This window comes from Diabrotica undecimpunctata, chromosome 7, assembly GCF_040954645.1.
Source record: "Diabrotica undecimpunctata isolate CICGRU chromosome 7, icDiaUnde3, whole genome shotgun sequence".
NCBI classification, from domain to species: Eukaryota; Metazoa; Arthropoda; class Insecta; order Coleoptera; family Chrysomelidae; genus Diabrotica; species Diabrotica undecimpunctata.
In genome coordinates this window covers 128,396,145-128,422,678 of record NC_092809.1, presented here as the reverse complement: position 1 = coordinate 128,422,678, position 26,534 = coordinate 128,396,145, and the positions used below count along the sequence as shown (strand labels likewise).

The following is a 26,534-nucleotide window of genomic DNA, read 5'->3' as shown; positions in this document are numbered from 1 at the left end:
TTTTTACTATAAAACGAATTTATTTACATTATTAATTTAATATCATACATATATGCACCTTACATAAAAAAGTAATCCTAACCTCGATATTCTACCCGCTATCTTCCGCTAAAAAGAAAAAAAAACAATTTAGTGTTTTGTAAAACTATTATAAATAAAAATAAACAATTATAATAGAATATTTAATTTTTACATATATATTATTTAAATAAAAGATATCTATAATATACCTACTACAAAAACCAATAAACTATAAAAGATATGCCTATATGTAGATATATATATATATATATATATATATATATATATAATATATAACAAATATATATGGTTATTATATAATAAAATTGAAATGAGAAGTATAGTGACAATCAGCGGAAAATAATCGATATGAAAAATATTAAAGGAAGTGTCTCATTTCTAATTTCTAATCATTTCTGTTTTCCCCATCATTTCTAATTAATATATAGAAATCCTATTTTAGACTTTTACTAGATGCACTACATTAAATATAATTGTAAACATTTGATACGTTTGAAAATGTAATGTATAATTGGATTATGCTTAATTGATAATCATAAAAATGGGGAAAATCAAAGGAAAATAAAGGGAAATGCATGGGACGATACATTTGGGGACAATAATGTACATCATACAGCTGTGTCAGCCCTCTTTGGTTTATTGTTTTTAATTATACATTTAAAATAATAAATTCAGTCAACAAGACTGGTTGCGTGTTTAATGTTTGAATATACTAGTAGCAAAAAAACCAGAAATAAGGGCACGACAAAGTCGGTACGATGGTGTATGAGATTAAAATTCATATAGCATAGGATTTAAAATCTCCGGAGAAAAAATCTAAAGAAATCCAAAGAAAAGAGTCAATTAACCACTAGGAATAAAAAATACAGCAAAACACTCAAAAATATAAATTAATTTTTCTCAAATACTTACTAAGATGATGCACTGGCACTGGCGCTTGCATGAGCGTATGCTTTACCTCCACCACCACCTCCGCATCCTCCAGGGCAACCTCCTCCTCCTCCATAACCACCGCCTGTAAAAATATAATTTATATCAAAGATGTACATATAACTTAAATCCCTTTAGAATGTAATATAAAACCAATAGAAAACATGCTGTAATCGAAAATTTACAAGTATAACAAAGATTATTAAAAATTAAAATTACAATAAAGCCTAAGAAGTCTACAAGACTTGAACCAAAAGCAGCGGAAAAAGGATGCAAATCTATAGAACTGTTTTAAAAGATTGTCTTTGTCTTAAAATCAAGAAAATTAAAACAAAATATAAGATAGGTTTATAAAAAAGAGTTTGAAGAATTTGTATTCATATAGAGTTCGTATTTACACGAATTTCTTCTATTTACCTTTAGTTCCTCCATATCCTCCTGAATGACCTCCTTTACCCCCTCCGCCTAATACTATTCCATCGTCTCCTCCGCCTATTATAAAAATATATATCTCAACAAGGAATTATCCAAAGAGTAAATTGATTTTTATAAATACGCAGTCATTGATTATGTGTAGGGAAATCATTAATTGTATTGCATCCTTGAAATATCCCTAAAATGCATTTATTTATTTATTTACCTACAAATAACCATAATAAGCTTAACATTCCATCTGTTTAATAGGAATTAAATAATATTTATTTATAAAAATCAACAACTCTTCAAATATTTTCAATAAATATTTACCACCCAGAACTATTCCTCCCTTGCCTCCTCCTAGACCGCCTCCTCCGCCGAAACCACCTCCTCCGCCGAAACCTCCTCCAATACCGCCTCCATCTCCTAGTCCTCCTCCATGACCATCTCCCAAACCTCCTCCTCCGCCGAGAATAATACCACCTGAAGTACCTCCACCATGACCTCCTCCAAGGCCGCCCCCTCCTCCTAAACCTCCGCCTCCAGAACTTCCACCATGACCTCCTCCTCCTAAACCTCCGCCTCCACTACTTCCGCCACCGTAGCCTCCTCCGCTGCCACCGCCTCCTCCGGTTCCTTTTCCAGATCCGCCAAATCCATCGTCATCATTATTATCAAAGATAATAGGTCCAGTCTTATCTTTTCCAGAGCCTTTGCTACCGCCTCCTATGATTTCTATTGAACCAGTGGCAAATCCATCACCGCCTGTATGAGTAATTATAAATTTTGTTTAAGAATTCTTGTTAATTTATCATTTTGTTAGTATACACCAACAAGAAGTAAAAATATTTAAAGCAAATATAATAACTGTTTTTGGATTTATAAAAACGATTGTATGTACCCAAAGATTAAAACGAACCAGGTAGCAGATGAGTACCTAAAAAAAATTCGTGCTTCACTATCTTCTGGTAAGGAACACCAGCATGTAGCAATGGCCATAGAAGCAATTTACAATATATATAAAGCACTATTTCTCACTATTGGATTACCTTTGATACCTTCATCTAAGATACCTAAATACTCACAAAATGTAGAGAAGTACAGTAAAAATTCACTATATATATTAGATAACCGTCGAAGTGCGTGAGATCTAGAAAAGCTTAGACAGTAGATATTTCAAATACCAGTGATAATACTGACTAAAAATTTGCAAAGTTGCTTACACAGAAGGAAAATCTCAGTATATGATTGTATTTCCTAAACAAAAGAATAAAGGTAGGTTCTTCGGCACTAAAGAATCCTGAAACGATCAAAACAGGAATGTCTACAGAAACTGTGATTTGGTCAATTTGGTAATAATAGGTATCTAATACAAATAAATATTTTGATCGACTGATTATACAAGCATAAAACAATAAATCATGAGTATTATGCGACTGGTTCAAACAACTTTGCAACCAAATCAAAGAAAAACACCATATTTCGAAATACAAGAAAGTGATTTTTTATTAAGAGATCTTTTATAAGAAGCAAGGAGCAGTAAAAAAATATCGAGAGCAAAATTCACAGCTGGACCAGGTATTCCAGAATCAAATTGTAAGTTGGGTTTATTAATGCAAAGGGTTAATAAAGATAATAAATTGTAATGAATACAGTATCTGTGTTTTTTTACATATCTTCTTCTTATTGCGCTGTCTCCTTTCGACGTTTGGCAATTCAAATGGCAATTGTAGCTTTGGACATTGCTGCATGAAAGATTGCTGCGAATGAGTGGTCAAACCATCACCTCGGGTCTTTCAGGTACGAGTTCTAGCGTCTTGATTCCAATATGACTTGGAGTAATTCTTTTCTTTTTACCTCTGAACACCAAGTTTTAAAACCAAATTTTTAAAAATAAAGTAGATAAGAATATTATGAACACTATCGGAAAGCAAGAAACAGTAATTATAAACAACGACTTCAAAGATACATGAATTTTCAGGCTTATCCGCTTCTTGACAACATAACCTGGACCAAAAATATCGAAAAAAAAAAGAATCTAATATAAGATCAAATACAATAACTTTCTTAAATATATCTGGATAAAAGCTACAAATAATATTGTTCGAGCAAAAAGAAAACAAGAAAAAAAAAAACAGAACTGAGTAAACATTCAAGTTTGAATATGAACAAAAACCGCGTATGCTAGCTAGAATAAAACAGTACAGACAAAAAAACATTTATTAATATTTATGTTAAAAAAATATTATTTATAGGTAGAAGTATAATATTATTTGGGTGAGAAAGCAATACACTTATTTGATGAATTGTAGCATTTTAGTGAGATTATAAATATAGCTTCGAATATAGTTTAACAACAACTCAACATCTATAGCGTAATCATTCAGTAGCTTTCAATAAAATTATATTTTATTCCACGACTTCAACATTTTATTTTATCATCGTCGATCGAGAAGAATCGGACAAAGGGAATTTAGAAACAATTCGAACTTATAATTCCATGCGAATTTGTACAGCTCTATCTGTTTTGATGTTTGCAAAAGATTGGGACATGGAATTCTAGATTTTTAAAAAAAGTATATTTGTTTATTTGTATATGAAATTCTAGATTTTTAAAAAAAGTATATTTGTTTATTTGATTTGGATCAAACTTACTTCCACCTCCTCCGTGACCTCCAGAGCCGCCTCCACCATAACCTCCTTGCCCCCCGCCTCCTCCGCCTAATCCACCACCTACACCACCTCCATATCCGCCACCAGCACCACCTCCTTTTCCGCTACCGCCTCCATAACCTAAAATAGTATTTTTGGTTATCGATTAAATTATATTCAAATTCAGTAATTCTGATAATTCTCTATAATTAATCTTATAGACATATCAATTAATATCCTGTAGTCACGTCAGTCTAATTTTTCTTCTTTGCTGAGCATACGTTGGAATATTACAATTAGGTAGATGTATAGGAACCTGAGTTTTAATCTTGTTTAAGCTTTACGCTTCTTCAATGGAGGTATTTTAATTGGTGGGAGCTGCAAATTGCTGTCCTCCGAGACAGGACGTCACCGCTGTAAGGCAGGAGTGTCAGAAGAGTGTCTTGTTGGAGCCGTGTGAACCAAGCCCGCTACTAAGTACAAGTTCCATGGAAAAACGGTCCTTTTCAGACTGTTGGCCTTTTGTTTGTTTGGGTAAACGCGTAAAGGATAGCTATGGCTATGTCCTCATCTAGGATCAGGTATTTTTGTGCAATGAGATTGGGAAACCACAGAAAACCAATCTAACCCTATCCTTGTGATTTGAATTCGACTGTTAAGGAGTGTGTGTGGTGCTCACTGTTTATTATTTGGTGTTGTGATTAGGTGTTTATTAATATGGGATGTTAATATAGTTGTATATATGTTAATATAGGGATGTGCGTTGTTGGCTTTTCCTCTATGTTTATGAATGTGAGCTAGGTGGAAGTAAAGTGTGTATATGGGTAAATGACAAGTGTGTGTTTGAATGATGTATGTGGGTTATGGTATGTGTATATCGGTGTGCATGTAGGTATAGTGTTGTGTGTTTATGTAGGGAGTTGGGTAAAGGTTTGGTTTATTAGGTTATTAAAACAGGAGGTGGTAAGGCGTATCCATACAAGGCGTGTCGTTCCTCTTTTCAGGGAAGACATTAAATAGGATCATGGACATAAAATGTATTAAGGATTTTATATCTGAGGAAAGGTCGTATAAAGGGATTTGTTTAGGAGAGTATACGGGTTGGGTTTGTTTATAGTTTTTTGGTTGTGAATTGCGGTTTGGACATCTTGGTGAGAAGGCGGGATGAGGTCCATTACAGTTTGGGAATTTGGGCACAGATATCGTGGGGCATGCAGTAGACCTGTGCTCTAGTCCATAAAATATACAAGTGAATGATTTTCTGAGCATTAGTTACTGAGATGTCCGCTTTTGCAACATTTCGAACAATATTTCACTCGAACTGGAACGGAATAGCTAGATCTTGAAATCCCACAATTTAGCCGATCTCCTTCGATCTTGATACCGTTCGAAAGTGCATCGGCGAATTTAGATTCGAAGTTTGTAAAAACTCTGATATATGAGGTGGATTGGTTAGTGGTGCGGGCAATTATGCGAACTACTTTTGTAAAAGGAAATCTGATTTCGGATAAGTTATCCTCAATGGTTTTCTGGGAAAGGTTTTTTCCGACTCCGGCTATGGCTAAGTGAAAGGTTTGTGGATCTTTTGAAGTGGGATGCGGATTATGGGGTCTGCTAGTTTTTTGTGCTGATATTAAGATGACTTCATCTCGAGTGATTTTTCGAAGTTTTGCCGTGATGTCGTGGATGTCTAGGAGTTTGGTAGTACGCACGGAGGCTGCCTTTTGGGATGGGAGGACTTTGATTGAGTCCAATTGGGGGATGAGGTTGTGGTGTTTGATGAGATGATAGAAGGGTCTCTGCTCGCAGATATCTGAGAGGATATGCTCGATTCTGTAATTTAGGATAATATTGTGGTTATAGATGTATAGATAGGCTGTTTTAACCTTTTTATGGAATGTAAATAGTTTTTTTATGACGGACAGGGTTCAGTTGATTTTTAGCTCGTGATTGACAGAATTGACTTGATCAATGAGCTTAAGGACATTATAGTTCCTTTATTAGACAATTGATATTATTTGTAAACTATTTAGTAAGAGTAGTATTAGATATAGTCTATTTAGTAAGCGTGTGAAAAGTATCTGTATTTATCACCTTATTTATTAAAGATATCCTTATCCAATAAGATGAATAAATTTCAGAAAACAAATCTACTCCTGCCCTTTAGCTTAATGATTTTTTCGATAGTTTTAGGAAGTAGATTCTTGAATATAAAACTACTCATTAAATTTGCAAGCTAACAAGACAGACTAAAACTATCACTCAAATCAAATGTATTGAGCTCTAGCTTGTGTAAGTACACCGAAGTTTCCTGAAATCATATATATATTGCCAAGAGATTGAATCTTGTTGATTATAGAATGAATATTGGCTAGACCATGGATACGTGCTGACGAATACAGATTCGTCTTTCTGAAGATTTGACGTAAAATTTAATTGTAAGTGACATACCTCCGGATCCTCCTCCTCCGGAACCTCCGCCTCCATAACCTCCTTGACCACCTGCACCTCCGCCTCCATAACCACCTTGGCCTCCTGCACCTCCGCCAAGACCACCACCTCCGCCTAATCCACCGCCTCCGCCTAATCCACCGCCTCCACCTAAACCACCTCCTCCTCCAAGGCCACCGCCTCCACCATGTCCTTTACCGCCTCCTCCATATCCTAAAAGATAATTTTATTCAATAGGTATAACTGAAAGACATGGAATGTAAATTTTCAAATACGAAGAAAAAGTACAATGATGGCAAACATAAATATAAAGACTACAAAATTTTACATATTACTTTCGAATATGCATTTAATTAAAATCATGATAATAGAAAAATGTACTTTAATAAAAGGTATGTTTATATCAAGTACTATCGTACGAGGGTGCGATATCACTAAAGTGGAAAAAAAATTTTTTTTCCTTTATGTCGGTGTTGTGAAAGGTTCGTTTTTTTTTTGTGTCTCTCAGTTTTCTTCTCTTCTCTTCGTCTGGTATCTGGTAATTCTCCATATATATATATATATATATATATATATATATATATATATATATATATTACAAGTATTAATGTCATAGATACGTGAAAAAGAAGCGAAGCATAGCAGCGAAGGGATAATTCAAATAATGCGAGGCAATGTAGCTATTCTACAATAAGAAAGAGAAACACAAAAAGAAAACAAAATCAAAAACTTTTGATAACATCATAGTTACAGATATATCTATATTATAATCCATAAACAAAACAGGTCGAATAAATAAAGAAATATGACCAAGAGGTATAGACATTATGAAAGTATAATGATTAAACTGAAATTAGCACCTGCCCATGTGTGGTGGATGACCGTATAAGTCAGTATAGGCACGAATATATATGTATATATATATATATATATATATATATATATATATATATATATATATAAATATTATATAGCTTAAATATCATGAACACCTACCTCCTGAACCTCCACCACCTGATCCGGCACCTCCGGCGCCTCCGCCTCCAAATCCACCTCCTCCACCAAGACCTCCGCCTCCACCTTTACCGCCTCCATAACCTAATATCACAAATTTATATTTGTTATAATATATTTAAATAATATATAAAAAAACAAAGCTACTTATTTTTCTGTATAAGAGGTAAGGATTGAGGAGTAGACAAGAAACCTTAAAATTATAGTAAAACGTTATCACAAATCAATAGGTTGAATATATGTGAATATATTTATGGCTCGGTTAATTTTAAGTGAACTTTTAAAAAACTCGGGATTGAATATAATCAATAAATAAGTAAGTTTATTGGTGAATTTAGTACCTCCTGATCCTCCTCCACCATATCCTCCAGATCCGCCTCCACCGTAACCTCCGGAGCCACCTCCTCCTAATCCGCCACCTCCTCCTAGTCCGCCACCTCCGCCAAGTCCTCCTCCTCCACCTCCTCCTAATCCACCACCTTTACCTCCTCCGAATCCTGTAAGTGGAATATATTTTAAAATAAATATTGGCAGAGTTATGGACGTAACCTTGTAGTATATGATCCAATTACTCGAAAAATTTATAAAATAACCAGAAATATTCAATTTCTATTGAAACAACTCCAGAACTTGATTTTTCAAAGGAATCAAGGGATTCCTTTGTCGATAAAAATTATTAACCACGAAATGTATTCTTGACCTTGGAAACAAAAATAAGTCATCAAGTCAAGTCAAATCAAAACTGAATGACATACCGGTAATACCAATGCACTGTACAAGATCTGTGATTATGTTCATTCATTCAATTCACCAATTAGATATTTGAATGCCCAATCGGTTGCTAGACGAGAGGTATACAAAATAATTATTATAAAAAAGGAAAACCAATCCATTAGACTTTTACTTATACTTATATACTTATAGAAAGAGTTGCGCAAAGGGATTATAAATCCGTGCTTCTAAAAATATTCAAACGCTAATAAGAGACTAAAATTTTATGTTATTATTCTTCTTTTTCTCTATAAAACATTCTGGCTGTTAATCGCCGCTTCCAATAGCCCTTCCGTTATAGCTGTGTTGGGTTTTCTTTCTGATGCATAAGTCATTACTGGTTTTATACTGGTTTTAGAGATTCTTGATTCCATCTTATTGTTAATATGTTGGATTCGACATATACTAGTAATAGCAGTTTTAATAAAGCATTCTTCCAGTCAGTTTACTTTTTGTACTTGGTCTCTCAGTGCTGTCTCCAGGCCTCCGACAGGATAATCCAAATATGTTTACTGTCATTACTGGTTCGATGCTGACGTCCTCGATTTCCAATTTACATCTGGTTGGTTCTTCACTATTTACTATTGTTTTTTTTTTTGAGAATTGAGATCATAATATTCACGTCTTTCTCTTGTGTTGAATTTATTGACTAGTCTTTGTAGACTATCTTCATTTTGAACGATCAATATGGCGTCTTGTGTCTAACAGAATATGTTAACTGAAAGTTTTGGATGTTGGAAAAAATGTTGGATTACAAAAATCCAAAAATTAAATTCTCACAACTTTTATGTTGTTTAAGCTACATACGTCCTATTTAAATAATTCATGGACTAAAGGACTTTACTTATATTATAGGCAATTTTGAATTGTGCAGGTATAGAATCGAGGGTTCATACAATGGAACGGCACTTTCCATTATCTGTCATGCTGACAGCTTAATTTGACTTAATAATCCCGTAATAAAAATATCAACTAATACCCTATATTTCTCATTTTACATAAGATGGAAGGCGATGGAAGACATAAACAAACCTCCAGATCCTCCTCCTCCGTATGCGCCTGATCCGCCGCCTCCATATCCTCCTGAACTGCCACCACTGTGACCACCGGCACCGCCACCTCCGGCACCGCCACCAAAACCACCTCCATCACCACCTCCGAATCCTCCTCCTTTTGCACCACCGTATCCTTAAAGAAAATATTAAAATTGTCATTATAACTTCATGTAAACTTTAAATATGTTGACCTATGTAAAACTAAATTAGTAGAATATTTCCATTCACGATTACCAACACCAATCTATCCTCCATCTTCTCCTAAACTTATTTTAAATTTCAATATTCCTCAATACGTATGTGTACAGGGTTGTGTGATGAGCTGAGAAAATAGGATAATCATCGCGCGTCGGATTGGCATAGAAAAATGATTTTAGGCCTGTTTCATAATTATAGGTAGATGCATTTTATGATATTTTAATTGTTTATTTATATCATGAAAGCATTAGATTGGAGAAATATGTAAATGTATAATAATAATGTATGATTAAACAAAAATATTTTTATAAAAGTTACTTTTGAAATGGATTTTAATGCGGAAGAGTTCCTAAAAATATTCAGAAATATTTATTGCCTAAGGCCACTGAACTTAACAATAAGTCTACAATTTATGAGTCGGCCCTTTAAGTAACTGTAAATGGTCCCTTAAGTAACTGGAAGGGCACAACAAATTAACTTTGCTGTGAAGTATGACATTAGGGAAATTCTGGTACTAAAATTGATAATGGTCTTTCGAACTAAAGGGGCTAGTACATATTTTATAAAATCAGAGCTATTCTGAGGTGTATCAAAAACCCGCAGAAATGGGAAAAAATGGGAAATACCGAACATTGTCTACAACTGCCGGTTAATTGTTGGTCAATGCCATAAGTACTTGTGGGACTTTAAGGACTTCAAAAGTAGCAAATATATTTCCTAACTGGACTGGCATTCTTCTAGAAAATCTAGGAAATAGTTAATAATTAAAATTACATCGTGACAATTAGAGTACAGTTAAATAAGGCTCGAAAATTGTTGATATTTAAGTTTAATAGTGTAAACCAGAACTCTCAAACTTAGAATAAAGAACAACTAAATCAAAAATATAGAAGAAGTAATGAAAGTTTGATGGTGTTCAAAAAAATACACTGAATATCCAAAAATCTATAATGCAGAACACAAAATATAACTTTGTTTATGATACTGAAAAATCTTGAGAAAGAAGCAAATCGATTCAAAAAATTTTTAGTAAGGTAGTATGTTGTCTCATTCGAATGACCATGACGAACACAGTGACTCAGATACAGATACAACATGACCTATTTTAAATACACACATAAAGATAGAATGATCGGCTGCCGCCAACACTGTTTAATTTACAACTGGAATACGCAGTTAGAAAAACAATGGAAGGTAAAAACAACACACTTATGAATAAATCAGTTCAACTGGTAGCATATTGAGAAGACATAAATATTATAAGCAGAACCAAAGCAACAGGTCTGTCAATAAACACAGAAAGACTAAAATCCTAGTATAAAGTCAATCGGAGAGAGGAACACGACCCTACCTGACAGTTGTCAACGTAGAAAAAGTAAATAGCTTTATATATTAAGGAGTCAACATCAACAAGAACAACATTGACAATGCAGAATATAAGACCATAATCCGACCAATAGTGAGTTATGGATATGACACTTGGCTGTTTACTCAAAAATCTGTAAACCGCATGGACACCTTTGATGAGAAAAACAGGTGGCGAATCAGATACAATTATGAAATAGATAATATATATTGTTACGATAAATATATACTGGCCTAAATATATGATGACTAATAATATTCTGTTTTGTTGTAGAAATTTGGCGGAGGTTCTAGATTCAAAGTTATGGTGAATTCTCCAACTAGATATTTCTCGATTTTTCGATGCAAGACAAAGCGATCTTTCGATGCTGTTCTAGTATATCAGGATTTCGTATATAAATACAACATTTTTATATGGAGGGCCAGTTAATACTCAAGACCCGCGCTCGCGAATTTGTACGTACGAATATAATAAATTATTGTCAGATAAGTTAATATAAATAAAGAAATAAATTAAATCCAGTAAGTGTTATAAATATTGAACCTTTTAATAAATTCACAACAAATGGTGTCAGAAGTGGGATCGAACATAAATTAGACTTATAATAATAATACAAGGGTGATATAAAATAAATTGTGAAAATGGCTACGATTTATGAGCTGACAGTGACTAATTTAAGAAGACATCTTGAAGACAGAGAATTAGCTTCTACCGGAAAAAAGGCTGAGTTAGTCCAACGACTAAAGAACGCTTTGCTAGAAGAAGGACTAGATCCAGAGACTTATATATTTGAAGATGCTGTCCTCTCGTCGATTTCCAAAGTTTCTGGTAACATCGCATCATTAGAGAACAAAGTTTCCGGTGACATCGCATCATTAGAGAACAAAGTTTCCGGTGATATCGCATCATTAGAGAACAAAGTTTCTGGCGATATTTCGAAAGTTTCCGGCGACATCGCTTCTTTAGAAAGCAAAGTTTCTAACGAGATTTCTTCTCTGGAAAGCAAAGTTTCTGCTAACATCTCTAAAGTCACTTCTGAGATGTCTGCTCTTGACGATAGAGTGTCTTCGTTAAAAAACCAAGTTGCTGCCGATATGTTGGCCTTCGAAGAAAAGATATGGAAAGAGATGGAAAGGAAGATGGAGGAAACAGGGACAGCAGAGAGAGGAAACAATCCAATTAGAGTAGAGATAAAAGAAGACGAGACGAAGTGTAAGTTGGAAACACGGCCGAAATTTGAAGGAAGTGGAAGTTCTGTGCATGTCAAAGTCCCAACTTTCGACGGAAAATCGTCATGGAACAACTACATGAAACAGTTCGAATCAGCTGCAAGAGCGAATGGATGGTCTGAAAAAGAAAAGGCTATAAACCTGACTATCGCTCTTCGAGGAGATGCCTTAGATGTGCTTCAGACCATAGCAGTAGAGGAGACCGATGATTTCGAACAACTGAAGAAGAGGTTAAATATGCGATATGGCCACGAACATTTGGAGCATGTATATCAGTCGCAGCTTAAAAATCGTAGACAGAAGAAAGATGAGGCTCTTCAAGAATATGAGGTAGATATTGCCAGATTAGTACGATATGCTTATCCAACAGCTCCCGAAGACATGATGGAAAAATTGGCCGTTCAAACGTTTATTGATGGTCTTCGTGATCATGAAATGCAGAGAACACTGCGATTAGCTCGTCACAAGACGCTGGTTGATGTTTTATCCGCCGCCCTCGAATACGAGTCAGCTACGCAGGCCTCTGGCGGTTACAATAAAGTTAGGACTGTAAAAGAGGAAGGAGATGAAGATAAACTTGACCAGCTCTTTAATTTGATGAAAAGCATGACATGCAAGAAAAAGAAGACCATAAAATCAAGAAACTCACCATCAGGAAAACCAGAACGAGTCAACCTTAGGGGGGCAGCTTCGACCCGGAACTCTTCCAAAGACCCTCTTATACTAATAGCTTCTTTGAAATGTCGTGAAGATAGTGTATATGTAGATGGAGACATAAATGGTAAAAAGCATACGTTGTTGGTGGATACCGGAGCGACCAGAACCATTATACGCCCAACAGTTATAAACAGCCGAAAGAAACTGTTACCAACGAGGTTACGACTTCGGACCGCTACAGGTGAAAATGCCAACATTCATGGAGAAATCCAGGTACAATTGGGAATTGGGGCAGAAAAGTTTGTCCATACTGTTATAGTTGCTGACATCGAAGAGGATGTTATATTAGGAATGGACGTAATGAATATGCATGGATTCCAATTGGATTTTAAGAATAAGGTAATCAAAGTTGGCAACGAGGAGGTATTTCTCCATCCACATAATGACAACACTGTGCAAGCAGCCATTACAGAAGATACAGTCGTGCCTGCGAGAAGCGAAACGATCATAGTAGCGCGACTACAGGGAATTGTAGACGAAGGGAGACCTGTTATGATGGAGCCTTGGAACCACGACGATGAGGTTGGCCGTGGAATCATAATTGGAAAGGAATTGGTGACTTCGGCTAAAGAAATTCCTGTGAGACTTATCAATGTCAACGACTACCCAGTGACCATAAAGAAAGAGACAAAAGTAGGAACTTGTGTACCTGTGACATCCATAATCCGTCAGGCGACAACATCTGATAATTCCAACGACAAATTCGACCAAATGGTTGCAGTTGCAGGACAGTCTCTAAATCAGATGGAGAAAAGGAAATTAAGGGAATTTCTTCGGCAGTATCGTGATATTTTCGTACCGAAAGGAGGAAAGACGGGAAGAACTACCGTTGTTAAGCATAAAATTGATACTGGTAATGCTAAGCCAATTCGTCAAACAGCTCGACGATTACCACAGGCGAAAAGAGAGGAAGCTGAAACGATTGTTCAGGAAATGAAGAAAGACGGGGTGATAGAACCTTCTACGAGCCCATGGGTCTCTCCGGTGGTCCTGGTTAAGAAGAAAGACGGAACGACGAGGTTCTGTGTGGATTACCGTTTGCTGAACAACGTTACCAAGAAGGATAGTTATCCTCTGCCTCGGATCGATGACACATTGGACACATTGGCTGGAAGTAAATTGTTTTCTACTTTGGATTTGAAGTCTGGATACTGGCAGGTAGAAATGGACCCAGTCGATAAAGAAAAGACAGCCTTCACCACAGGATCTGGATTGTGGCAATTCAACGTTATGCCATTTGGACTCTGTAATGCTCCTGCGACATTTGAGAGGCTTATGGAAAATGTGTTGAGAGGGTTATCTTGGAAAACATGCCTGGTTTATTTAGATGACATAATCGTCTTGGGGGAGACATTCGAAGATCATTTGAGGAATTTAGAAAACGTTTTTAATCGACTTAAAGCTGCCCAATTGATGCTAAACCCCAAGAAGTGCCAGCTATTTCAAGGTAAAGTCAATTATCTGGGTCATATAGTCAGTAAAGAAGGAGTGGCCGTGGATAAGGGAAAAATCGATTCCATTAAGGAATGGCCAAAACCAACTGACAAACATCAAGTGAGAAGTTTTCTTGGACTATGTACTTACTACCGGAGGTTTATTAAGAAGTTTGCAGATATCGCTAAGCCATTAACGCGACTTACAGAGGAAGCAAGAGAATACCGCTGGGATATAGACTGCCAAAATGCCTTTGAAACGTTGAAAAAGCATTTAATAACAGCACCAATTTTGGGGTATCCACTGCCAGAAGGAGAGTTCATCTTAGATACGGATGCAAGTAACGTGGGAATTGGAGGAGTGCTGTCTCAGATTCAAGGAGGACAGGAACGAGTCCTCGGATATTTTAGTAAAGTCCTTTCAAAACCTGAGCGGAATTATTGCGTCACGAGAAGAGAACTTCTGGCAGTAGTGAAATCAGTAGAGCACTTCTATCAATACCTCTATGGAAGGAAGTTTTTAATCCGAACCGACCATGCCGCCCTTAAGTGGTTGATGCAGTTTAAGAATCCAGAGGGTCAGATAGCCAGGTGGATCGAACGACTCCAAGAATACGATTTTAAGATTGAGCACCGAGCCGGAGTTAGCCACAGAAACGCTGATTCTCTTTCCAGAAGGCCATGCCCAGCAGAGTGTCCTCACTGCAACAAAACGGAATCCAAGGAAGCAGCAGTGCTAAGAACGACGATTGTCAACGACGACTGGACGCCTACTAAGATAAGGGAAGAACAAGAGAGAGATCCAGTTATACAGAAAATCCGAAAATGGAAAGAGGAAAACCGTCGACCACCTTGGCAGGAAATATCAAACCTATGCTCAGTAGTTAAGACGTATTGGGCCCAGTGGGACTCATTTATCATCGAAGATGGCTTGCTTAAACGAGTCCTGGAAAATGATGACGGTTCAGAGAAGAGAAGACAGTTGGTGATCCCAAAGAGCAGAATAGCCGAAGTACTTCGTCAGTTACACGACAGTCCATCGGGAGGGCATTTTGGTGTAAGGAAAACCCTTCAGCGAATTCGGGAACGGTTTTATTGGATGAACAGTTCCGACGACGTAAAAGACTGGTGTAAGAAATGTACTATTTGTGCTACGAGTAACGGGCCTCACCGGAAAAGGAGAGCTCCTATGAGACAATATAATGTTGGAAGCCCGTTTGAAAGAATAGCTTTGGACATTGCAGGGCCATTTCCAGAAAGTGAAAATGGGGGCAAGTACATGTTGGTAGTAATGGATTACTTCACTAAGTGGGTCGAGATTTACGCACTTCCAGACCAGAAGGCCGCCACCGTTGCAGATAAGTTGATCCAAGAATATATCAGCCGATTTGGAGTGCCTTTGGAGATCCATAGTGACCAAGGCAGGAACTTCGAAAGTGATCTATTCCAAGGAATATGTGATAGACTAGGCATGAAGAAAACAAGAACTACCGCGTATCATCCACAATCGGATGGTATGGTAGAACGAATGAATAGGACAGTTGGCAAGTATTTGACAAAGATGGTGTCCGATCATCAGCGAGATTGGGACCAATACCTTCCGTTCTTCACAATGGCCTACAGATCTGCTGTTAACGAATCAACGGGCCAGACACCAGCCAGAGTCCTATTCGGACGCGAAATGCGACTACCTTGTGATCTAGAATTTGGGTGTCGACCTGGAGAAGATGTAGCAGGTGAAGATTATGTGATCGAATTACGAAGAAGAATGGACGATGTACATGAGTTGGTCCGTTCCCACCTTCAGATCGCTAGCGACCGAATGAAGAAACGGTACGATACACAAGCCGAAAAGGGTTGCTTTAAGAAGAACGACAAAGTATGGCTGTATAATCCCAAGAAGCGAAAAGGTTGTTCTCCCAAATTGCAGCAGTTTTGGGAAGGTCCATACCTCATCATGGAGAAGATCAACGATGTCATCTACCGAATAAGCAAGATTCCGAGGGGAAAGCCGATGATAGTACACCATAACCGGTTGGCATCTTTCGAAGGTGACCACGACGTAGATGAAGAAGTGGAAGTAAACCAAGTCCAAGATGTGTTTAACCTCACGTTTGAGGAATTCATGGGTGCCTATGGAGGTACCGGTAAAGCAAGACATGGTGTTACCACTGAAGAAAAGCAAGATCTACTCGCGCTCCCCGATGACTACTCGCTGGCCCTTACCATCCCGGCCAGTATCAAAGACGCACCAGGGTTGGCATCCGTCTTTCGAAGGAAGTTTGGTCGAGTTGCAGAACTGCAATGCCAGGTGCCAGCTCCCGGTAAAACCTTGAAACTCCAAGATGCATCACGTTACCTTTTCTACCTGGTAACAAAAGACACTGCCCGTGACCAACCTACCTACCGAGATGTATGGGAAGCCTTACTTCAATTGAGAGAGCACGTACTAGAGTCCGACGTGCAAAAGTTAGCCATGCCAAAGTTGGAGTGCCGCCAATTAGATTGGAGGGTTATCCGAAATATGGTGGAGGAGATCTTCAAAGACACCGAAGTCCAGGTGTTAGTCTGTTGCAATCCGCTAAGTACCTTGTGCGGAGAGAAAACCGTCCCTTGTCATTTTTATACAACTGGAAGTTGTAAAAGAGGGTCCAGTTGCCGATACCAGCATACAGTTCCGGTTCCAGTCCCGACAAGGTTCCAGGAGGAACCATCTTTTAAGAGGGGGGCAATGTTACGATAAATATATACTGGCCTAAATATATGATGACTAATAATATTCTGTTTTGTTGTAGAAATTTGGCGGAGGTTCTAGATTCAAAGTTATGGTGAATTCTCCAACTAGATATTTCTCGATTTTTCGATGCAAGACAAAGCGATCTTTCGATGCTGTTCTAGTATATCAGGATTTCGTATATAAATACAACATTTTTATATGGAGGGCCAGTTAATACTCAAGACCCGCGCTCGCGAATTTGTACGTACGAATATAATAAATTATTGTCAGATAAGTTAATATAAATAAAGAAATAAATTAAATCCAGTAAGTGTTATAAATATTGAACCTTTTAATAAATTCACAACAATATATATATATATATATATATATATATATATATATATATATATATATATATATATATATATATAAGAACCATCTTTATCTCAGTATGTCCGCCTATAGCGTCTCCAGGATATGTACTTAGGATGAGAGTAAACAACCTTCCAAAAAAACTGTTGAATGCAAGAATGCAGGGGAAGAGACCTATTGGAAGACTAAAAAAGAAGGAAGAATGATGTGGATGCCAGAAAACTCCATGGCAGTCGATGGTGGAGGAGAATGGCTGAAGACCGTAATGGTTAGAGATGTTTTCTGAAGGATGTGTGGGCTATAGGATGCATGGACTATATTGTCTCAATCTATTAAGAAAGTAGCCTTCTTAGTGATTTTAACATGTCAAAGAATACCTAGAATGGTTAAATACAAATGCCTTTGATAAGGAGTATAAAGATTTAAGAATATAACTTTAAACCATTATTAAACCATTAGGTACAAGATACACTATGTAAATCTTAATGCACGGGTTTCATTTAATTCGTGCAAGATATAAAAAGTGCCCTAAAATTGGTTAATTTAAAAAATAAGTGCAACAATCAAATCCCATACAGTGCATAATTTCAAGGAAAGAGAATTTACCTACTCCACCTCTATTACCACCCAAATTTCCTCCACTATCACCACATCCCTTACTTAAAAATGGATTGCTACTATAGGCACAACCTGAAAAATATTGACTATAAAATTTTGTGTCTCTTTTAGATAATAACAATGGTTCATGAAGTAACTTTATTTAGAATTATTAGTCACACGTCTTCAAAATATCTTGTTAAAGGCCAAAGAACTTTTATGCGATGTTATCTTATGATAATTTCTTTATTTGCTTTATTCTCACCCGTTTCTTCTATATGTATATACAAAAATTTCTACAACTGTCACCACCTTTCTTCTTTCAGCCAATGTCTCCAGTCCTTTTTAACCTTCATTCACCATCTATAAGGTTTAGTCTTTTTATGGATTCCTTTACTTCATATCTCTAAGAGGGGTCTGCCCTCTTTTTCTCTTTCCTATTGAGCTCCAATCCGAAGTCTTGGATATTCACCTTTGACGATATGCTCTTCTCATGTGTACATACCAAATTAAACATTATTTCTCTTTAACGTAGTGTAGTATGGTTTGTTCTACTGTCATTCTTCTTTTTATCTCCTCATTTCTAACACCATTCAGTCTTGTTACTCTACAGCTTATTCTCATAAACTTAATTTCTCTTGTTGTAGTTTTGGACCTGTTTTATTTAGATATTTATTGCCCAATTCTCTGCTCTGTAAGTCATTACACTACGTACTACTGGTACTAATCTGCTGGATATCTCTTGCTCCGTCTTTTTCTTTTTTGTGATTGTAAATCTTAAGTATTTTTTTTTTCAATGCTGTTAATTTTCTTATCTTCGTCCATTTGAAAGTTTTTCACTGGTTCTTGACATGTTGTTAAGTATTCGTTCTTTTCTAGGTGTAGTTACAGTTTATTTGTTGTACATTCCTCTTCTAGTTTTCGGAGCTTATAGCACAGGTATTCTTCATCTTGAGCCGTTACTACTTAGTCATCTGCAAAAGTTAATGTGTACAAAAAGTTATTTCGAATTGGTATTCCTATAATTTTACATTTCCTTTTCCATAGCTTTAATATTATTTGTTCCATAAATAGCTTGACTAGTGTTGGAGATGTAGAACATCCCTGTAAATAGAATTGACAGAATAGGACTAGCTTGAATTGTTAATACAAATGTCAGTTTTGCTTTGATTGGTGGTTGTTTTGCTACCATGTATTGTGTTTTAGTAATACTTAGTCCCTAGCAGTTGAATTTATGTATTTACTATAAGTTATTTTTTGATCTAACTCACTATTGCCTTAGTGGGATTGAATGATAGTTTTCATTTATTTACTCTAATAGAAAATCACATATGTAGTGCATCTCACAAACTTAATCCTTTTTTGATTTGTAGCCTCTAAAATAACTAACATTGTTATTACTTTCAAATTTGGTTGTATATAACATATACTCATTAACTTCATCATCAACCATCCTCTTTACAATTCACTTTCTACTTGAGATCGTTAACCTGCTTGATGTTGATAAGTAAATTAGTATACTACATATTTTACAAAGTATTAAACCCTAACATTACTTTTTTTATTACGAAATTTTACCGTCGTGTGCAATATTTACATATTTACCTCCATCTCCGCCACCGCCACCACCACTACCTCCGAATTCACCTCCATAACCTCCTGATTTACCACCTCCGAATCCTCCTCCAAAACCGCCTCCTTTACCTCCTCCAAATCCTCCGCCATAACCTCCTCCACCTCCTCCACCGCCGCCTCCTCCTCCACCGAAACCACCTCCAAATCCACCGCCGTACCCACCTCCTTTTCCGTCTCCGTGAATTAACTTGTCTAAGAGACCACTTCGTTTTTTACGTGAAACTATGCGGTCATCAGGTGGAGGTACTACCAGTTTCTGTAAAATGTAAACAATAATTGAGTTAAATTATTATTAATGGCTATTTCAATGAAATTAAATTTATGATTGTACGAAGGAGTCGAATAAATAATGAACAACTAACCCTTGGTGGACAGCAAATGAAGAGAGTGACAAAATATAAATATCTGGGAGCTTACATTAACACAGAATTAGATCCAGACCAAGAGATCAGGGTACGAATAGAAATGGCAAGGGCAGCGTTCTTAAAATTCAAGCAATTGTTCTGTGACAAAAATCTGAATACTGCGCTGAGACTAAGGTTTGTTGAATGTTACGTCTGGTCCCAACTATTGTACGGAGTAGAAACATGGACGTTAAAAGCGCAAATAGTTAAGAAGATTAAAGCCTTTAACCTTTGGATATACCGGAGAATGTTGAGAATTCCATGGACTGCCAGGGTTACCAATGAGCAAGTGCTGAGAAGGATGGGGCGAGACCAAAATTTGTTGAGAACAATAAAAGTACGCAAGACTGCATCCCTTGGACACATACTGAGGAATGATAAATATAGTCTTCTGTAGGTCATCATGCAGGGTAGAGTCGAAGGCAAAAAGGGAATAGGTAGAAAGAGGAAGTCATAACTGCGAAATATTCGAGATTGGACAAACATGACTGTAGACGAATTATTCCACATTGCAAAAGACAGAGACACTTTTAGAAATGTGGTAGCCAACTTCCGTTAATGGGGACGGCATAAGAAGAAGAAGAATTTCAATGAAATAGCCATGAGAGTCTGAAACTGGTCTATTGGTAACGCATAGCATTATAAAACCCATATTTTTTTTTATAGTGTTCTAGGTTTGTGAAATAAAGCAATGCAACAAAAGACAATAATAGTTGCCCAAGGACTTGTCCGCATGGGAAAAACGCGTGCAGTGAGATCGTGTCGATTTTTTTTAAAGAGGTTGCTTATAATTATGCTAAAAAAGGTACTAGTATTCCCTTCGTTAGAACCAAATTATTCTGTGGTATTCAAAAAACTACCATAGAAAATGCTTGAACATATAAATAGGAACTTGGGTGTCCCCTTCTGCAATAATAGTCTAGAATGAAAGCAATCAAAAATGTTAATATAACTTGCAGAACAAAAATATTTTTGGAGCTTAAAAAGAGCATAGTCACAGATATTATCATTGGACACTGCTCATTCAAATATCTGTTCGTTAAAATAAACAAAGTGGATAAAATAACAAGTAGATTCTGCAAAAATCTAAAGGAAGTAGCCAGTTTTCTCTGAAACTACAGGATAATAACGGAACAATGCCATAAATGCCTGGAACAGATCTAGAGAACATGATCAGATAAAAAAATGCAGCCCCGATAATAGGCTTTATTATAAATCTAGATTGATTAGCCTAAAACATAGGTGTATAATATATACAAAATATATTTTAGACCCAGTATGGAAAGGTCTACAATCGCAAAGTTAGATTATCTTGGATTTTTGGAAAAATTTTAAAATGAAAATGAAAAAGACAGAAAAGATTTGATTTCACGTTCAAAGCGTCTATGTATCTGTTGATACGTATTTCGACTTAATAAGTCTCATCAGAACAGTTATTCATAGCCGTTCTTAACGTGAAAAATAATCTTCTCTGTCTTATTAGGAAGCAACAATAAAATGGCTTCGTTATGGACGCAATAGCGACATCTGATGTTTCTGAAGACAGAAAAGATTGAACGTGAAATCAAATCTTTTCTGTCTTTTTCATTTTATTCGGATCTACTCTGTATGAGTACAAGAAACAAATTCGTTAAGGATTTCTGTTTAGTTTACGAGACATGTCGTGGAATGCAAATTTTAGATTCCCCATGTCTCTATTAACATCTTTATCAACGTCTGGCTATGCCTTGCTAGTCCAAAAAAACCATTGTATTTATGCTCTTCTTCTTCTTCTTCTTATTCTTCTTTATAAGCAATTTTGCTTGTTCATTCGTGGATTAATACCTCTTAGAAGGTTGTCACTTCATCTTTGGTTGTCTGAAGGTTGTCAGCATGGTCGTCCAATACTTCTTTGGCTGATTGGTGACTTATCTCTTGCTATTTTGTCAAAACGAGTCCTCCTCCATTCTGTTTATGTGGTTATTCCATTCTTTTTTTCTATTTTATCTCCACTCATTTATAGACTGTACGTTATATTCACAAAATGAATAACACAGCTAGGAAAGAAAGTTAAGCTACCTAAACGGAGATTATATACGTGGAAATATCCAGCAGATACCCCTCGTAATATCGTAAGAAATCTAATTAACTACATAATCATCAGTGAGCATTACAGAAATGCAGTAAAATCTGTAACAACTTTTCCTGATCCGGATGTTCCATCTGACCACAGTCTGTTGTTGGCCGAATTAAAATTAAAGCTTAAACGGATAAAACAACAGCGATTTTCTAACAAACTGGACGTGGCTTTTTTTAAAAACAACAGTCAGGTGTTTGTAAACATTCTAAAGAGTAATTTTGAGAATAACGAACAAGAAGAATATATTGAGGGTCATTGAAACCAAATAAAAACGATTATAAACATCTCAACTCCAAACTTAAAAGATACCACCAATCGAAAAAAGCAACAGTAGATAAACGATGAGATTTTGGATCTAATGGACAAAAGACGCAAATTTAAAATTCAAAACGTCGAAATAAATAAGGAGACAGAAGTAATGCATGTAGTATGACATGCAGTATATAACAAAGTCCAAGAAAAATAATAAAGCTGCTGGTCCAGATGAAATACCAATTGAATTACTAAAACTGGCCAATGAAAAAAACATAGATCTTTTAGTCCAACTACAGAACACAATATATTCCACAGGAATCATTCCACGTGAAATGTTGACATAAATATTTATTTGTCTACCAAAGAAAGTAAATGCCTAAGAATGTAGTGATTATCGAACGATCAGTCTAATGTCACATACCTTAAAAACCCTGCTAAAAATCATCCATAATAGAATACACGCTAAGCTGAAGATGGATATTAGTGATTCCCAGTTTAGATTTCGGAATGGAGTGGGCACAAGAGAGGCACTATTTTCTTTTAACGTGCTGACCCAAAGATGTTTGGATGTTAATCGAGATCTTTATGTATGCTTTATAGACTTTAACAAGGCATTCGATAAGGTAAAACATGACCCACTTATCTTATCTCTTATAGACTTACTTATAGAAGTACTCAAAAACAAGAAACTGAATGTGAGGGATGTAACATTGATATCAAATTTATAGTACAGCCAACGATCAAAAAATGTGATAATTGGAAGAGTTTCAGAAGAAGTGGAGATAAGGAGAGGGGTCAGGCAAGGTTGCATACTGTCCTTGTTATTGTTTAATGCTTATTCTGAAGAAATCATACAAGAAGCTTTGGTAAACGAGACAGTCGGCATAAAAATGAACGGAAGTTTAATTAACAACATTGGGAATGCCGACGATACAGTCATAATAGCCGACAACTTGAAAGACTTAGAACGAATAATAAACAAAATATTAAGATATATTGTAGAATACGGACTCTCTCTTAACATCAAAAAAACCAAATTCATGAAAATTAGCAAAAACAACAATACAAACGAAATATTAACGGTAGGCGGCCAGCAGATTGAGAGAGTTAAAAGATATACTTACTTGGGAACGATAATCACAGAAATTAACGTTTATACTGTAGAAATAAGAGTCAGAATTGAAAAACCACGTGCCAACTTCGTGAAAATTGCAGACATTGGTCCTCAGAATAAGGCCAATTAAATGCTATGTACACAGTGTATTCTACTATGGAGCTGAATTATGGACATTAAACCAGAATACAATAAATCGACTTAACGCGTTTGAAATGTGGACATTTAGAAGATTGTTAAGGATTCCATGGGTAGATAGAGTCACGAATACAGAAGTGTTAAGGAGAATAGGCAGAGAGAGGGAAATAGAAAATACAATAAAAGAAAGAAAATTGCAATATTTCGGATATGTGATGAGAGGTGAAAGATACAACATCTTGAGACCCATAATTCAAGGAAAAGTAGAGGGTAGGAGAAGCGTAGGAAGAAGACGCGTTTCCTGGTTGGAGAACCTGAGAGAGTGGTTTGGTTGCAGCTCAAGGCAATTGTTCAGAGCAGCTGCGTGGAAGGTCAGAATAGCCATGATGATTGCCAACCTTCGTCGCGGAGATGGCACTTAAAGAAGAAGAAGTTTAGCCGAAGAAGCAGTGACAGGAGATGACATGACCATGGATGAAATTGAACGAGCCATAAGATTACCAAAGACAAGAAAAGTGACGGGACCGAATGAAACACCGAGTGAAACAATAAAGCTCTTCAAAAGTTTAGGTAAAAGATCTTGCCTTCACTTTGTAATAAAATTTATGAAACTGGCTATATACCAACGGATTGGCTGTTGTTGACTTTTGTCAACATTGTGTGTCAACAGTTGTAGTGAATACCGAACTATCAGCTTGATGAGTCAAGTTTTCAAAATATCTCTTCAAACTTTGCACTCAAGGATGTATCAAAAAATAGAAGAGGAACTTAGTGGCACGTAGTTTAAGTTCCGCAATAACCGTTTGGAACCAGAGAAGCACTATTTAGTAATCAGGTTATGATATGTAGAGAAATCGGCCATCCAGTTTATATGTGTTTTATTGACTTTGAGAAAGCCTTTGATTGTGTTAAACATACTGAAATTATGGTCAATCTTCAGCAGGTAGGTTTTTGATTATAAAAACCTACGTATTATTAAAAATGTTAACTGACATCAACGTGCAAAGATGAGGATTGGCCAAGATAATTATGAAGAGCTTTAAATACGAAGAAAAGTAAGACAGGGTTGTATTTTGTCCCCACTAATATTTATCATTTATTCGGAGTTCGTTCTCAATGTGTTCAATGTGATACCAAAATTAATGGCATTAATATTGATAACTTGAGGTAATCGAATGACACGGTTTTAATTGCAAATAGTTACGAAGAACTTTAACATCTTATTAGTTGAATTAGCACAACCTGTGATGAATATGGACTGAAGCTAAACACCATAAAGACAAAGGGGATGGTTGTCAGTAAAACGCCAATAAAATCAGAAGTAGTAGCAGCCTATGGAAAACAACTAGAGAAAACTAACAGTATCACTTATCTTGGTTGTAATCTAAATGAGAACTAAGACATAAGCAAAAAAATCGAATACGTATAGAGAAAGCCAGAGCTACATTTTTTAAACTGAAGAAAATCTTATGTGGAAATAATGTTACTTTGAGACTGAAAATTAGATTAGTAAGATGTTATGTGCTCGATATTCTTTTATATGGCGCCAAAGAATGGACTTTAATGGATACACTTTTACGAAACCTTAAAGCCTTTGAAATCTGGGTATATTGCAGAATTCTGCGAATAAGTTGAGTAGAAGGAGTTTGTAACGAGGTTCTTTTGCAGCGGATGGGAAAAGTTACGGAAGTGGCCAGAACATTAAAAAATTGTAAACTGGAATATTTTGTCGAGGAAGAACATCATAGCTTAGAAACCTGAGGGAATGGTTTAACAGATCCTCCGCATCCTTTTTTCGAGCTGCTATCAACAAAATTAGTGTAGCTTATTTGATAACCAAAGCATCATAGTCGAGTAGGCCACAGAAAAAAGAAGAAGAAGGAAAGAAATAAATACCTCAAACAGGAAAAAACAATAAACCAATCATTCCATATGAAATACATATGTGTACAGGAATATATTTCAGGGTTAAAAGTACCAGACTATCCAATACATAAAAAAGAAATGAAACTGAAGTGATGAAAATAAAAAGCCAATTTAAATTAACGGAAACTTAACGTCTAAAAAAATAAAAAAAAATGAATGAAGAAATATGCTAAACAACATTTTTTGAAAAATAGTTTTCGAATGCAAGGAGTCACAGAAATTAAGGTATCCTCATACTGAATATGGTATTAGCTTGGCTGAATTCATTTGCCATTAGCAATAAATTCAGAAAAAATACATCTTAAGTCAAATTAGGTTTTTGAGTGACTTATATTTTATCTACTAATTATAGGTCAATAGGTTAACCCCTTACAGTGACCCCAATATGCCAGAAATTAAAAAAAAAATCAAAAGCAATAATTGATAGTAACGAAAGATTTAAGTATAGTCCTTATAAGTTTCTTGTTTATATAGGTTATTAATAGCAGCGTGTCCTAATATAACTAAAAAACAGCTTTATCAATACAAAAACTATATCATTAGTATATTAATAAGGTTATTGTTAGATTTAAAAATATAATTTCTTTATCATTTAAATAATAATTATAATTAATTACTTTAAAGAACAAATAAGTTAATGTATATCGAAACATAAAAAAAAACAATATGATAAAATAAAGAAAAACTAAACATTACCTTTGGTGTATCCAGAGGTTGTCCATCCAAGGGTTTGAAGTAAACTCCGTCTCCAGCTTGATCAATGGGTATTGGATCCGCCAACACATAACTGGGTTTATGCCCATTATCATTCTTCCCATCACTAATACTTTCAATCAGGTACACTACACCACCGGGAGAGCTTTTGCTAACTTCATTGTCAACATCGTCTTTGGCTCCCACGTATGTGCTGCAGATCACAGCACAGGTGACTACTAAGAGCCACTTCATTTTAGCGAGTGTGAAAAAACAATAGTCAATAT

General features: G+C 35.9%; 1 protein-coding gene across 5 annotated transcripts; it reads right to left on the bottom strand.

Moving 5' to 3' along the window:
* On the bottom strand, nt 1-26,534 carry LOC140445802 (uncharacterized). 5 transcript variants are annotated; one of them, XM_072538149.1, is made up of 13 exons: nt 26,251-26,534; nt 19,761-19,854; nt 19,569-19,643; nt 17,973-18,056; nt 9,310-9,465; nt 7,848-8,003; nt 7,489-7,590; nt 6,493-6,705; nt 4,045-4,182; nt 1,720-2,154; nt 1,390-1,464; nt 955-1,057; nt 1-108 (listed from the first exon to the last, which is right to left on the bottom strand). In XM_072538149.1, the coding sequence occupies exons 1-13, from the start codon at nt 26,500-26,502 to the stop codon at nt 99-101; spliced, it is 1,893 nt and encodes a 630-aa protein (XP_072394250.1). In that variant the 5' UTR covers nt 26,503-26,534; the 3' UTR covers nt 1-98. The 5 variants fall into 5 exon arrangements, with proteins under 5 accessions (XP_072394250.1, XP_072394252.1, XP_072394251.1 ...); XM_072538151.1 differs by lacking the exon at nt 17,973-18,056; XM_072538150.1 differs by lacking the exon at nt 19,569-19,643.